This window comes from Pogona vitticeps, chromosome 8 (genome assembly GCF_051106095.1).
Source record: "Pogona vitticeps strain Pit_001003342236 chromosome 8, PviZW2.1, whole genome shotgun sequence".
NCBI classification, from domain to species: Eukaryota; Metazoa; Chordata; class Lepidosauria; order Squamata; family Agamidae; genus Pogona; species Pogona vitticeps.
In genome coordinates, this window is record NC_135790.1 from 27273202 (window position 1) to 27289912 (window position 16711).

The 16711-nt window shown below is 44.7% G+C and overlaps 1 protein-coding gene across 2 annotated transcripts in view; it reads left to right on the plus strand.

Moving 5' to 3' along the window:
- SIK2 (salt inducible kinase 2) overlaps window positions 1-16711 on the plus strand; it is a 66602-nt gene that overhangs the window by 19869 nt on the left and 30022 nt on the right. For both annotated transcript variants that reach the window (XM_072979289.2, XM_020792981.3), the window contains one exon: window positions 11254-11415. In XM_072979289.2, the coding sequence (XP_072835390.2) occupies window positions 11254-11415 (162 nt within the window). The remainder of the gene's footprint in view (window positions 1-11253; window positions 11416-16711) is intronic.

The window sequence follows — 16711 nt, forward strand, 5'->3', positions numbered from 1 at the left end:
CTTGGGCTAGTTGCCACTTTTCAGCCTAGCCGCCTTCACTCTTTGCTAAAATAAAATTTTATGTGGAGCAAGTGAGAAGCATGTAGGCTGCTTAGAGGTACTTGGAGGGTGGCAGGTGGAAATGTAGTAAGTAAAATAGAAGTATTAGCCTAGGACATCTATGGAAAATGGCATGTTTTGCTTTATTGTCTGCTGCAATAATGCTTTCTTTGTCATACATGACAGCGTAAATTGTTCATACCAATTTCTGTGTGGCATTAAGGGGTAAAATTTAGGCTATTTCTCTCCGGCCTTGCTTCCTCAAGAGCAGACTGGGCTCCCTTCCAGGTTGTGTTTGCCAGTCTTGAGGGTGTGGTTTCCCAAGATACATTATTCTTCAGTACATTAGTGGGTGAATCTTATTGTGTATTTGTATATACTGTATATATATTTTTATCTTTTACACCTTCCTCCAGGATAGTTTAAGAAACATAATTCCTTGTTGGTGCTCATTAAGAGATGATCGGATGTAGAGCATTCTTTGCTTCCAGTATCCTGAAATGTGAAATTAGAGCAGATCCTTATTGTTGTTTGTTGGATGCCATATATCTCTTCAAGGGTCAAAGAGAAATCCCTTGGGAGGAAATTCCGGAATGAAGGCATCAGCCTGTGTGCAAAGACACAACCAGTGGATTTTGGGTTTTGTTTATGTGTGTATGTCTGTGTTTAAATTTAGGATCACTTTATCTTTTTTCTGCAGTTATTGTCTTTGGATCAAAGCCACAGGGCATAAATGAGGCTTCCAGTAATTCCTTGGCATCGATGCTTGATGAGGTTAACTACCGATAGTCCTGTATATGCTGTATTTTTTGTGTATTGCTGAATGTAACATGAAGGTATCCAGCAAACTGAATATATGCCAGTGGGCATACATTGTGCTGGACGAGGAGTTCCAGATGAGGTTTGCAGCCTTAAATAGAGAGAAAACGTAGCTGTTTTTCAAGGGGATGATACACTAGTCTTTCCGTTATGTCTCCTGATGCTTCAGTCATGGAGGCATTGCCATGGCAGATTTTATGACATTAAGGGCACTGTATAAAATGCAGTGTTTCCATACATTCTGTCGTCTGCTGTTTTCCATGAGATGACTGTGTTATGTCATGGTGAAGTTGAAAATAAAAGGGCCAAGATCTAACTTTGTAAACATTTCTGGATTGCTGTGTTGCCATGAAGCACTTGTGTGGGAGGGAGGAGAGGGTGATATATAAGAGCTTTAATGATGGATTCCACTCGTGTTTAGAAGTGGCTGGTTTAGAAACTGTACAGAGAGTTGTGAGGTTTTTTAAAGTAAAAAAAAACAACGCAGATGTGTTCCCTTTTTCGGAGGCCTTTTCTCTAAAGACAAAACTCTCACATAATGTTGTCCCTATGAAATGACTCGATAAGCAGTCTGTGATGCCAGAAATTATTCTAAGTACACATTTCCCTCTGGCGTGCAAATGTAAAACTAAAATTTAAAAAGTTGCCCCCTGGGTTTACTTGTTCTAAAGCAAAAAAAGTCCATGCAGTGCAGGTAGCAGAAATAAATCTCTTCAAGAGTGATGTTGTGTGCGTGCCCACGTGTCGATGATGTGTTAAGAAGGTATGGTTACATCATCCAGGAAGAAAACAGAACCTGCATCCTAGAAATTGGCTTCTGTTGGAGAGCTCCTTGTTTGCTGACCAGTGTTGGATATTCTAGAAAGGGCAAAATGCTTTTGCAGCTATAGAAGGAGATAATATTGTTCATTTGCTGCTATTATTATTTTTTTAAAGAAGGCATTTGGTGAAAATTCAAGTTGTTAGGTGGGAGAAGGACTGGCTGGACAGAAGAGAGGCCGGTTGAACTGCCAAGATGAGCAGCCAGTTCATTGCCCTGTGGCAGCGAGACCTCCTGTGATTGGCAAACAGAGAGGGTGGTTGCCTGCCATCCTGTTTGTTTAGTGAGTTGGCTGTGGAGCAAGGTTGGGCTTACAGCCGTTCGAAAGGTCTGTCCTCGTTGTTTGTCTGTACTTTCTCTATAAGCTTATGGCCGATCCATGCCTTCCAACATCCTGGGTGTTGATCAGTCACGCATGCAGATTGTAGAAGAATTGGCTGCAAGAGCCAAAAATTATCATCTGCAGATGATACTGGATACCAGCAAAGAAAAGGAAAATTGCATTTTGCAGGCGAATCTTTTTGCTCCGAACATTTGATTGGCTTGTATTAAAACCACCATTCTTAGCCCGGCAGTGTGTGAAATTGAACCCTGCCTATGTTGCTTGGCTTTCTCACACTTTTCTCATGGCATCTGGGCATCAGCATCACGTCTGGCTCTGCATGTATGTTCTGGGTATTTGCAGAATGTGAATATGGCAGCCTCTTCTGGAGCATGTTTTGAGGTTTTCATACATTGCCCCTCATTGTCCCTTTTCTCTGCATGAACTTTTTAAAAAGGTTTTAAATGTCTGTGTTTACTGCTAATGTTTAGTCAGTGGGCAATAACAGGAATCTCTCCTGGGTCAATATTATCTATCTCCATCGTTGGCTGATCACTTTGTTGGAAAAAGAATCCACCTATTTAAAAATGTCCTGTTCTTCCCAGTAGACTCTCTGCAAAGCAGGTCATAGTAAGACTCCGGTACAGAAGCTAGAAAATTAAGGCAGGTAGTTTTAAAATTATGGGATTTAGTTATTCTGTTCTAGAATTGATAGACCTGTGGAGAAGGCCATATATCTAGGAAGCACCTGGGGAAAGTATATATTTCAAAACTTGGCTATGTGGACCTAACTAATAAGTGGTGCCCCGCATAGTGACGATAATCCGTTCCGGAAAAATCGTCGCTATCCGGATTCGTCGCTATGCGAAAAGAAAATGCCCATAGGAATGCATTAAACCCCGTTCTATGCATTCCTATGGGCTTAAAACTCACCTTTAAGTGAAAATCCTCCATACGGCCGCCATTTTCGCTGCCCGGTATGCGAGGAATCGGCGCGAAAACACAGCGGGTGGCCATTTTTTCCCCGGTGGCCATTTTGGAACCGCGTATCAGCTGTTCTTAAAACATCACTATGCGAAAATCGGTAAGTGAAACAGCTTACCGATCATCGCAAAGCGATTTGTTACCATTAAAAACATTGCAATGTGATCGCTTTTGCGATCGCAAAAAATCCGTCGCTATGCGGATTCGTCGTTAACCGAAGCGCTTGTTAAGCAAGGCACCACTGTATTTGATATGGGTGATATTTCTATACATTCTGCCAAAATCAGTACCGTACACTTTTTTTGTATCTGAAATATGAAGCAGCGGCAGGCACTCCATTGAGTAACAATGGGCATTTGAAGGTCACATGTATCTCAGTCAAGAGCAACATTAGTAGGTAGAGCCAACCCCACATAATTGTGGCTTTGTCCTCATCCTCTTCCCTAAGTTTGGCAAGAACACTTCAAGTACTGGAGTTCAGTTCTAACGGAATGTAAGAATAGTGCTACTTTGGTTCAGTAGCGTCCCTCCTCCCTTTTCTTCCCATTTTGCCAGTCTTGAAAGTGGCACTTGTGGGGGGGCGGGAGTTTTTGTGGGCAGGCAGTGGTCCCCAGGCAAGCATCCTCGTGACACGGTCCCTGGCTTTTGGTTTGTGGCGCCAGAGAGTGTGGCCCAGTGTGTAGCCCCCCCCCCCCCGCATACTTCTGATGGGCAGGAATGAAGAGGGTGGACGCTGGCAGTGGTAGGGTGTGTTGTCTGTGATGGTGAGGAGAAATACCATTTACACTGGTGCCAGAGGCAGCCACGGACTCTGAAAGTCACAGACAACAGACTGGCATGCATAGAAGGGGACAGTTTGCCTTCCTTTGATTTATTGAGGTAATTTTATAAGTCTGTCATTGTGAATGTCAAAGTATAGTTCGGATTGTTGAGTGGAACAAGTTGACTTGAGCTGCAGGGGTACGTAGGCATCTGCTTTTGTTATTCCTCACCCTCAGCCAGGTAAGAATTGTAGTCCAGTGTATTGGGAATGTGGCAGGTTTTGTACTGTCTCCAAGTTCTAGTCACCTGAAAAATTAATTAAACCTTGAAACGGTCTGGCGTGATTGTTGTTGTCCGTTTATCATGGTACTACAGTAATTAACTTCATACAAAAAAAGTATTTTTAGAAGTCAAATCTTCCCCAGTGAAAGAGTGCCGTGAGAAAGTTCTGCCCCACATGACCGAATTACAGTATATCAATATATCAATGTATGTACCAATGTGTTTCAATACAATATATATGCATTTACTTCACAGTGTTAGATATACACATGAACTGCACAGCAGCTATTTAAAACAGGCTTAAATTTCTCATAATGCCATGTCTGTATTCTTCTATTTGGGGGCAAAGACGGTAGCAGCTTGCAGGGTGTATAGCCTGCAAAGAATGAGCAAAGTCTGATTAGCTTATACTAATAATATCTTGAAACTTGACATGAATCTTGGAGGGATGTAATTAAACAATTTCTTCAATACCCAATGGGAAATTTGTCATTCTGTCCTGCATTGGATATTCCAACTATCATCATTATTCTGTTATTGACACAACCAGAATGACAGTGGCTATGATCCTAGTCCAGAGTCTCATGCGGGTCTGGATACCTCTCTCTCTGTCACGTGTTTCTAATATTGGGCAACCTAAAACACCCTCAAGATTCTGTCCTGCTTTTTGCAGGCACATGATTCTTTTATATTATTTTGTTTTTTAAAAAATTATTATTATTGCAGCAAACATTTCCCCCAAGCTTTCCTGATTGGCTTGTATCAGTTTACTGGCACATGCCGGGGAGGGGGGGGGAGAGAAAGGCCTGTAGATCTACTTGACGAACAAAAAGTGTTAATTGTTGATGTCTCCTTTGGACGGGATCCCTGTTGAGTCATATGCTTTGAAATGTCAGCCCATTCCAAAGCCTTCCACATGCTTTACCTCTCCAAATAAGGAACACGCTTTGGAGAACAGGGCAGGAAGCTGCCTCATTTCCAAGCGAAAGGCCCCTTGACTTCAGTTATTTTTCTGTTTAAGTCCAAGGAGGTTTCCCGTTTTCTCCTGAATAACCTCAGATAAATTGACGTAAGGAGGAAAGCTCGCCTGTGTCCATAATGCGGGATGAAGTGTCAACAGTAAGATTTCTAAGCACCAAATACTAGAGGAAAGAACTTTTTCAGGCCAGGCTTCAGGTGAGGGCAGCCACTGGTGTGTGGGGTGTCAAGTTCCGAAATAACATTCTGGTGGGTGTCTGGTCCTTCTGAGAGGGTCAAGCACCTTTTTGGCCCATCCTCTGGGCTCTTGGGAGGTGTAGCTGTCCCTACCTAGTCCCCCAGGAGTGCTCTTCACCCACTCTTGCTGGACCACTCTCTGCAGAAAGCTGACACCATCACTCCAGAGGCTGCAGGTCTGGATTACATCTAGACTTGGATAAATGGCACCCATCCTGTGTCAGCCTGCCTCTCAAGATGTCTCAGAAGGTTGCTTGGTGCAAAATATCGTAGAGAGAAAGCTTGTCGGATAGAGCTTTCCTGAACACATTTGCATCTGTTTTATGGGTCTTCTAGTAGCTGCCAGTTCATTTTTGAACCCAGTTTGAGTGATGTTAACCTTTCATACTAAGGCTATCTGAAAATCCACCTGGCTGAGTCGCAGCTCAGACTATTCACAAGTGACATTATACTGGCAGGACCAAGGACAAGGCGTCTCCATCTCTGGGATGCCCGTAATGGGGGAATAAAGTGAATCCTTCTCCCTTTCGGCAGTGGACCAGCTTTGAAGCCCCATTTTGTTCCACCCAGCTTCGGAGATTGTTACTGAACTGTGCTGTTTTATCTGCTGTTGCCGCTATTTTAATGTGTTTATTTGCAACTCTTAGTTTTATCTGTTTCTTTTACTTGAACTGTAATTGTATTTAGCGAGGAGCCAATATGGTTCTTTTATCTGAATTGTTTTACATGCTGTTGCTTTCTGTGTGTTACTGACTATCTATCTAATCTATCTATCTAATCTATCTATTTAATTAATTAATTAATTAATTAATATGCCGCCCACTCTACCCAGAGGTCTCTGGGCGGCTTACAACAATTAAAATTCAATTAAGTTACAATAAAAGATGAATGGTGGCAGGATAGTCTATTCTGATAGGCAATTTCAGAATCCTCTCTCTAAATAGGTAAAAGGTACATATTTTGTTATTGTATTGAAATTGCTTAATTTACAAAAACGGAAGCATCTTGCTGAACTTGTCTGTTAATCAGAGGTTTGTTGTGGTCTATTTTGCTCTCAGTCTTAGAGTTTGCCCCGGCTGTATATATTGGTACACTAGTTCTTTGACTCTGTCTTACAATATCCCTAATAAGCAAGACGGCGTCTCTGGAGAAAAGCTGCAGCTTAAATTATTATCTTGCAGTCAGCTCTTCCAAATCTCCTTAGAGCAAGGTCCAGCTGGTGTGTCAGAATGCTTGTAGGCAACAGGAGCTGCCTCTCGTTGGATCCCCAACTAGTTGGCTTCTGTCTGGAATCCTGTTCAGATGTACTTGTGATTTACAAGTCTGTTCTTGGTTGGAGATTTTGCCTAGGATAGACATCAGAAACCAAAAAGTACTAGTAGAATTTGGAAATGTGGCTTTGTGAGAGCTTCTCAAGATAGAGCCGAGACATGAAACAAAACCAGTAAAATGAAGAGATCCATCTAAATGTCAATATCCCAATAAACTTCTGAGGATTCTACAGAACAGACATTGTCTCTAGCCATTCAGTCCATCAGTAGTCATGAATGCAATGGATGAGCTGGACAAGACTGTCCTTCCAAATATCCTGGCCCCGATCCATTGCAAGCTTTGTAAATAATAACATGATCAGTGCTGTGAATGGGGGGCTGGAAATGTACCAGGAGCAAGTACAGGTAAAAAAAAGTAATTGGAATGTTGTACTGGAGGGGGGACTGTCCTCAACTGTTGCTCTGGTCCCTGCATTTTACATCTGTGGAAACCCCCAGATGTTCCTAAGGGCAGCCTCCCTCTGTCTCTCTCTCTCTCACACACACACACACAACAATATAGATGTGCCTATGGCACATGAGGGTTTTATTTTTGTTAGAAGGGGATTTGTGGGGATAAGGGAGAGGCAAAACTGGGGTGCAGTGCTGAAAGTTTTGGAGCTGGTGTTCAGTAGCTGCGCCGTGTCTCTCCCTTTGGGGGAAAAAGGACTGGTGGGGCTTCCTTTCTCTTTTGCCTGTGCTTGCGTTTTTGCTGCTGGGAATGTAGGCCAGCTGGTGGCTTTGTTTCTGAGGATAAGGAAAGCAGAATTTGTGGAAGGCTGTTCATCTCGGTGAGGTAGACGTCTGACAGGGGGGGCAATGGGAAATCTAGATTGTAGCACTCAAATATCCCTTTTGCAGATGAGGTAGCCTGACCACTGGTTTCTTGGTTTTTGCATTCCTTGATATAAAGGTAGTGTGTAGCATTGGGGGGGTGGGCTGTCTTTGCAAATTATCAGGAGAATAAAAGGAGGGGGGCCGACACAAGCAGAAGAAAGGCTCAGGGGAGGGGTGCAGGGAGCAATGCTTTTCTGACAGAATGTCAATGAACGGATCCACCAAGAATTGGCCGGCTTAGTTAGAGGATTCCCAAACCTGTCGCTGTTGAGAAATTAAATTTTCTAGGCCAGCCCCGTTTGGCCCATCGCAATTGCATAACCAGTTTGACTAAAATCCGTAAGTAAAACCATTAATCAGATTTCTGGATGAGATTATTACAAACAGAAGCCAGCCTTCCAGCCACCATTACATCATCTCCTTTTGTTTACATTAAAAAGCAAATGGCTTGACCTATTCGTGTGAATTCAGCTGAAGTTTGTTCTGGAAGACTGTCCTGCCTCTGTATAAGCGGCTTGCTTGAAGGGGGGGGGGGGCTGTTTTATACATCAATAGTTTGTTTACAGAAAAAGAGAAATGGCCAACCTAAAATGGCTTGGCCTGGTTAGTTACTTTAAAAGAAAAACATGTTCATTTCAGAAGTGTGCAGCTGCTAAATTACCCCCAAAGCAATTTGAAATTACCAGTGGTTTTTTTAAAGCCTTAAATTCAAAATATACTTTCCTAGACATGCATATAAAATTCAATTAATGCTGATCTGAAGCCACCGTTAACATCCCCACATCATCCTGCAATTGCCATGCAAAGGAGGCTGTTTTGTAGTTGCTGGCACGAGCGAAGGACACCTTTCTGGATGGTTCTGATGGTGTCAGCTCAATAATTCACTCTCTCCTGACAGTCCCTGCAAGTAAGGCAAAGGGAGCGACCAGGTTCTGTGAATATCACATGGGCAGCAGTGATAGACAGATAAATCAACTTTGATTCACCTTCTCTGTCAACTACAGGGGGTTGCTGCGTGGGTGTAATTTTTTCCTGCTCTCCCTGCTCCTTCTTTCCTCTTTCCTCTTAGCTTCGTTTTTCTTTTCTCCACTGTGATTTCACTCATTTTACGTGGACTTAGACTAAAATGCAGCAAACAGAATTGTTATGAGTTTTGTTTTTAGAAACCTACATCTGTTGATGGTTGAGGGATTAAACAGAAAAGGAACCAAAATTGCAGGTTTTTACTAGTAACTCTGTGCAGGTTGTGAACTTGAAAGCCTGCATGTTCTCCCCCCCCCCATCCCCACCCCACTTAATAGGTGTAGGTAAACATAGTTTGCCTACAATAAAAATCCCAGGAGTTGTTTGACAGAAACAGAAGTCAGGACAAAGAATAAAATAATGGAAAGTACAGGACGGCATAGTCATCTAGCAGAAAGTTTTTTTAGAACAACAACAACAGTAGTCTTCAAAGTCAGCTTCTGGGCTGTCTTGTATCAAGACTTTTCATTGAGTTTGTTGGGTTTTTACTTTATTGGTGAAGTGCCAAAGAACATTGGAAACTGTCACCGAAATCTGAGACCTTGGGGAGGGGGGTCCCTCCTGCACCCCATTCTTACAGGCTGTGGGGACAAACCATTCTTACATATAGTAGGCCCATCCAGGTGGGGAGCTTGTGTTTTGTCTGTCAGCTTATGTAACTGCTTCATTAAGTTCAATAAAATGACACTTTTGTGAAGGAAAGAGATTTAGAAGTGGCTTGAGTGAAAGGACAAATCTTTCTTGAGAAGCCTTTCCTGAGTTGAGCTCAACTAAGTCAAAATGCCTATAACTGAGCAAAACCTCCCTCTTCCTTTGTTTATACTCATCTCCGTTATCCTTTCCCTCTTCTGTTGTCTCTCCTGTGTTGAATTTTGGACTATGACCCCTTTAAAACTGGTGTGAAGCGGCTTTTCTTTCCCTGTTCAAAGTACAGTCCTTTTATATCATGTCACCCCATGTGTTGAGGGGAGCTGACTAGGCAGTAGAAGACCTTAAAAAGTGTTTTTTGAAAACATAGATATAACTGGACATGCACTATATGACCAGCTCAGAGTGAGGTTGAATGGAAGGTAAGCTGTAAGCGAGCACAATTTGTGACCTTGTGTGGCATCGTTCCTGATCTCGGGTCGTGTTTGCCAAGGCATCAGCTTCCATTCGGCTGGCTTTGTGCCCTGTGAGCCAACTTGAGATAGCCTTAATTCTGGTCTGAAACTGGCAGGGGTGCTGACAGTGTAACATGCTGGAAAGCCCCCATCAGATTTTTCTAGGAAACAACTGAGATTCCAGTTCCATGTTGTCACAATCTTTCCCAGCGCTGAATATATACTTACTAGGAATCTAAATGCCTCCCTCTCAGCAATATGCACTGGGGATTTGAGCTGAAAGTTCAAAATTCCACTTTCCCTTCCACTGCTAACATCACAGGCTCCGTATAGATCTGTCCTTTCCACGTGATGCTGACATTGAGGGCCATTCTACCTCTTGCATCCTAATTCATAGGTCAGCTACTTTGAGGTGGAGGCACTTAAAGCTTCATTCAGTCCAGCTTATCTTTAGCAAGTGGGCTGTGGCGGATTTCAGCCTTGATTCATTGTGGGTTTTTGCCAGCTAAGTTCCCTTCATTACATTCTGTACCATAAACAAACAGCTTAACTGACACTGTAAATTAGATTTGTCCTTTTGACAATTCTCTGTATGTGTGTGTGTGAAATATTGCCAAAGGAACATGTTTGTTCCTTCTCTCAGTGTATTAAGCTTCAATTATGCCTCTCCCAAGATGTAAAATGTTGCTTTTCTCTGCTGCTAACTTTTCCCTTTAGCAACGTAGGGATTACGATCTTTAACCATCATCTCTAGCGTCTTACCGTGCTTCTGTCTTCATCACGTAATTATTAAGGCTGCGATTGCTTGACTGGCAAATTCAGATAAAAAAGCAGTTTGGAAGATTGTCGTCTGTGATGTCCTTGTGCGCAAGGGCAACGAAGTACAGCAGTCTTTTCCTTGCTTGGTGTGGAGGGTGAGCAATTTCCGCCAGAGTTCAGTCCTCGAGTTACTAAGGATGATGGCTTGTGCAAAAGAGGGGGGGGGAGGCCAATTTTTGCCCCATACTGTACCTCCTACTGTGTATTGCTTTGGATTGGTCGCCTAGCCATTTTGTAAATCAGTGGGTTCTTTCCGTGTGCCAGTGGGAGTGTTGCCTACAACATATGTCTCTGTTTGCTTTTTACTTGCTTTTTTGTGCCTTCCTCCCACGGCTGTGTGTAAATGAGGGGGTAGAGTGGGGTGAGATCACCTGGAGGCACCAAGAAGTATGTACCACTGCCGGGATGAGAACAAAGGTCCCTTCTTTCAGAGTATGGAAATGGAGAGAGACGGTTGTCTTCTGTTTATTTTTCCGGCTACCTATGACACTGCACATTTTTGTTTCTCCTTTTCTTTTTCTTTTTAAAGAGCAGGAAAGTGCTCATTAGTCTACCCCACCACCTTAGTGCTGTCCACAGGAATGACAAGGGGGCCGCCCAGCAAACTGAACCCCTTGGGTTGATGTCATAAAAAAGCACTTGGTACAGAATGTCCCATGCATGGAGGGCAAAACGCCCGGGGTCTACAAGAGGAGGGTTGAGAGGGGAAGGACTACCTCCTAGCAGTTAAATCAAACCTCGGCCGAAAAGTGTGTCACCTCGTACAGATGGCCACTACCGCCGCATGATTTTCCAGTTAATTTGGAAAAGAGGGCCGCATGCTGCCCGTCCTGTCGACCTGGGAAGGTGTGATTGGAGAAAGAAATCTCAAGACTTTGTGTGTGATTGACCCTTTGAACCCCCTCCTTCTTTCCACAGATTACCTTGCCAACCACGGCCGTCTGAGCGAGTCGGAGGCCAGGCGCAAATTCTGGCAGATCCTTTCCGCAGTCGAATACTGTCACAGTCGGAAGATTGTGCACCGTGACCTCAAAGCAGAAAACCTCCTGCTGGATAACAACATGAATATTAAAATAGCAGGTAGACGAAATTCCATTCCTTTTCTGCTGGTATAGGAGATGTCCGCTCTCCTGTTCTCCTTGCGGCCTCTGTATCAACTTCCTGTATGAACACTGGGTGTTGACTGTGGGAGAGGCATTGTGGCTGACGCAGAATGCAGGCGCTGATTTCTTGTGAAGAGCTGCCCCACTTGTATTTCTCTCTTCTTGAGGAAACAGCAGTCTAGGCTTTTTTCTTCCTTTTTTGTAACCCCATGACAACTTGCTAGCACTGCCAGATGTGCAGGTTACAATCAAATTTAATCAAATAATTCTTCCGTATTAAAGGAGAAGCTCAAAATGGAAGCCCTCTGGGTTATTTTAGCGTGCTTGATTTAATTTTAATTACAAATTTAGACACAGCAGATGTTCCTTGCAATAGGGATAATTTTCTTTTTGCCTCAGTGCAATGCAAAGGATCCTCAGATCGCCGGACCAGAATTTCAAAAACGGGGGACACTTTTAAGCAGAATGCTGGTGTGAGTTCTATAGAGCTGTGGCGTTCTTGGAATAAAAAATGCCAGGCAAGTTTTCCAGATGGTGTTCTGCTCCAAGAAGGGAGGGAGCAGAGATGATGAGTCGTTAAAGACTGCTCATCATTTACTTCACATGGCAGACAATGGCAGAGAGAGAAGGACAGCTGCGCCAAGGGAAAAGTTTGCTGCAAAGTTAACTTGTGGACGTTCCTCTTCCAGGAAATCAAAAATTAATCTGAAAGATGACTCTTATTGTCCATATGCATGTGCTGTCACAGAGAAAAAAATGCACTGTAGGCTGTCTTGATGGGTGTTGTGAAGGACTTTTCTCCTGCTCTAAAATACAACTTGTGCCTTTAAAGGAGCTTTTGACAGTTGGCAGATGTTTGTGCTTTGGTCCTTTTGCATGGTGGTAGATCCTGCGTGATCGGCTGGGAAAAAGTACATTGATCTACCGTGGTTGGGGTTTCTGGCTGCAGAGCCAGAGTTTGGGAGTTTGATTCCCCACTGGGCTTCCTTGACAAGGGCTGGACTCGACGATCCATATGATCTTTTCCAGCTCCGCAGTTCTGAAATAATTATGATGATGACATTCAATAGCTAATAAGACTCTGAAGCACTAACCTTAATATTGGGAGTTAGAGAGGAAAAGAGACCTTGATGTTGCTGCACTGAAAGGACAGTACCTGTATAAAACGGTTAGGTGACCATCTATCAGGGATGCTTTGGGTGTGGGTTTCCGATATTCGTCAGGGATTGGGCTTGATGGTCCTGGAGTCCCATCCACCTCTATGAGTCTGTGATTCTTAAAGGGTACAGAATGACATTTTGTTTTGTTGGGAAAGCATAGAGTGCTGGGCATTTGGTTCATCTGCATCTGAAATGGATGGAGCAGTAGTATATTAAGAAGAGCCAGTAAATTGTCTAATGTTAACGGATTCTCTTAAGTTGCCTTCCGTAAGTTTACTCCATGTTTTGATAGGTTTACGTACGTGACAAAGCAGAAGTTGGGAATGAGGAAGTGTTCAGTTCCTCATGCATAGATCACAGTTCTGTCTCAACCGGGTCTATTCCCACATCTCCTTTTAATTAATCATCTTTTGGGCAAGGAGTTAAAAGATAGAAAAGTGGGAAAACTGCAGGAGGTCTTGTCTGTAGGGGTGAAGAACCCACTCTGGCGTGTTCTGCAGAAGCCTCGGTTTCTTAATTGGTCAGCTTTTCACAGCATTTGCCTTTTAAAGAAATAGTGCCACGAGGGTAGCATTCGAAATCAGTCTGTCTTTGACACATGGATACAGGGCTAGTTACCGTCTTCCGCTTTCCGTTGGCCTGGCAAACACCTTGTCTGGGTTTGGTGCAACCCAGCTCATTGGGATTCCGTGTGCTCGTAGCCCTGCGTCTCCTTCACATTCTCCTCCATTGAAAAGAAATCAGGACTTAAATAGAACGATGAGGTCACTGTGACCTGAAAGCTCACTACATGAACAAGGAGTCTGCTTATATTATGCCCATCCTCCTAGCATACCTGGTTTATCACACACACACCCTTATGTTCTCACAGTAATGCTGGAGGTAGAATAGGCTGAAGGGGTGGGAGGGTGGGGAATGGCTCAAGCAAACATTTGACCCTGCATCCCCTTGACAGTCCAGTCTTCCCTCCTACGTACTGCCATGGCCAGCCGCCAAGGGTTGGTAGGGTCATTTTTATTCTTTCTCGGACTCTGATGGCCCACACCCGCCGGTTTTTTTGAATCAGGAAATGACTGGAAGGTTGCTTCTGTGTGTGTGTGTGTTTGTTTTTGTTTTGGGAACAGACTACTTTCTGCCTAACCAGAGTTGACCTTCAACTTGGCCAGTAGCATCTCTGAGGGTGCAGTAGGCAATTTTTACGCTTATTTCGGCACCAGTGACGCTCGGGAGGGCTTGCAGGCCGCATTTTGCCCACCACTGCTCTGTACCTTCCTGTCTTCTCAACTGTGTTTTGGAACAACGTAGGCGCCTGTGAGATCAACGCAAAGGTGCATCTCTTCCAGCATCCTGTTACCAACAGTGACTGTTGACAATGATTCCTGCAGGATCACAAACCCTCTATCGTTCATCCCTTAGCTGCTGATATTTGCTATACACTACCCCTGAACATAGGGGGTTCCATTTAGCCGCCATGACTAGTTGTCGCTGGAAGGCTTGACGCTCACATAGGTGTCCTAATTCTTTTCTAAGGCAATATCCACCCACCATAGCATTTCCTGCAGTTGATGCTCAAAGTGTTTTTTTTTTTTTTTTTTCAAATTGCTAAGAAATCTGAGAAAAGCAGCGGGAAAAGTTGCTTTACAAATGACTGGTTTAAGGAAATGGCTGACGCAGTTTACTGTGCAGTAAATTATACACAGTATATTTTTAAGATTTTGCGGGAGGGAGAAGGGATTCCCTTTGAAATTCAAGGAATTGTTATGCTGGCAGCTTGCAGCAGCATCTGCTCCACCTGCCTGGAGATCTTCGCTTGCTCCCCTCTAAAGAGATCTACCCAAATTAATCCTGGTCTCATTTTCAAACATTTATTCTCTTTCCTGAAAAGACTTTGTGCTTTCCAATTAATATTTCCGCAAGCGCTTGCCCTGAATAACTGATTGTGACAGGGAAATTAAAAGATAAAGACGGCAATTTACCACCTAGTCAATTACCTCCGCCCCGCTTCCTTCCACCACTCATTTACGTGGCAACTTTTCCTGCTGTTTTTCTCCGATTTCTTGTCAATTGGGTGGGGAAAAAAAACCTTGAAGGGAAATCTGGACAAGTGACTGAGTCGGCTTCTCTCCTGCGGGCCCCCATGGTAGGTTTTGTCCCTGAGTGACTTCCCGGACCCTTCTGGGGTGGCGCCCATGGGGGGGGAAGGGGGCCGTGGAGAAAAAGGGCGGGGAATCGTTTCTGTCAAGACCCCCTGATCCCTTGGCAAGATGATTGTCCTCAGCACTTGCCTCAGGAAATAATTCTACGGGCTAGATTGCACCGGAGGGCGAGGGAGGTGTGACGGTCTTTGGTTTGGAATTTCCATTTGGCATGGCCTGAATTCTGCATGGTCGGATCCTGGCCTCACCGAGGCCCCGCCAGGGTCAGCTGTGGCTGCACCTTTGAGCTTACATTACGGGGGGGGGGGGGAAGATGCTCCTTTGTGGACTCTTAACCTACTTCTTAAAGTCCACGTTAGCCTCTTTAAAGGCCAGGAGGGGTTAAGCCCACGGGAGGAATTTGACCAGCAGAATGACGCTGCACGGCCCAGATCTGGTTCCCGTGAGGTCATTTGAAGGAAAGTGAGCCCGGGAGAGGCAGCTGGTGGCGGCGGAGCCGGCATTGACGTCAGAACCAGGTGATGATCAGCTGCTCCGCTCCTGTGGCGGGTCAGGTTTGTTTCCCTCTCTCTCTCTCCGTTGGCTCCCTTTCCGTTTATCAGCTACCTCGTCTCTGTGCAATTACTGCCGTTGCTCACCTAAATAACAAAAGGCCCACACGTTCCCCAAGTGAAGTTGACTTTTGCCAGCAACCAGATCTGCCATCTCCGATGACTCGTTTTCCAAACTCCCCTGCTTTTTTTTCTTTTTTGAGGCCAAAGGATTTTTTTCCCCAAAATCGGTTGGGTTTGCTTGTTTTTAAAACTGATAGAGCGAGCTTAAAGGGCCCCGGCGCTGGTGAGTGTAAGTAATACTCGGTCTCACTAATAAAATCCACTGCTCTGACGAAGGAGGCAAGGCCCACAAGGTGAGTCCCCCCCCGAAAGCCTCTGTAACAAACACACTTGTGAAAACGGAGGGGTTGTGGGCTTGTGCTGCTCAGCTGTACGCTGGTCCCTCAAGCGCCACCCACTTCTGCCTTCTTAGACCCACGACGTTCTTGACGACAGGCTTGCCAGGTGGGTCCCCCTGTGTAAATGTTTCACCATGCATGTTACACTCCCTGTCTTTCTCTCCAAGGAAGGATGTGGATCTCTTGTTAATTGGCAGTGGCATTCACCTACAGTGGTGCCTCACATTACGATGTTAATTCATTCCAGTGAAATCGCTGTAGAACGAAAACGTCGTAAAAACCCCTTCAATGAGTTCCAAAGGGCTGGAAACTCACGGTCCAGCGAAGATCCTCCATAGGGTGGCCATTTTTGGTGGCTGTGCAGCGAGGAATCTGTCCCAGAAAACAGTGGGGAGCCATTTCATTTACCCGGCGGCCATTTTGAAACTGCCAATCAGCTGTCCGAAAATCGTCGTTTTGCAAAGAATCGGTTCCTGAAGCAGGGAACCGATCATCGCAAAGCGAAAAAAAAACCCATTCAGACCATCGTTTTGCAATCGCAATTGCATTTGCAAAAAGATCGTTGTAATGCAGTTTCGTCGTAATGCAGGGCAATCGTGATGTGAGACACCACTGTACTTAAATTGGGCACCAGCCTTCGTGGACGGCTGTCGTCACCACCTCAGCAAGTCACACAAAGGCTCCTGACGGAATCTGTTGCCCTGATGTGCCACAAGAGTCTTGTTGAGTGCCTGCAACAGCCTAAACGTGACCAGTCCACATTTCTGCTTAAGAATAGAGGTGCTTTATTCCGGTTAGGACATGGGGAGGGACCGCTGGCCTGTCTTCAAGGAAGCCAAGGGATGCAAGTCCCACAAGCTGCCTCCAGAGTGGAGCATCTTCAGCCAAAGAGGTCTGCAGAGACTTCCCCTCTGAGCCGCCTGTTTTACCTCCTTTTCTGTGGCCTCGCAGACCAGGGCTGCCCCCACCTGTCTTGCTTGGCCACACCAGAGTCTTCTTGACTTG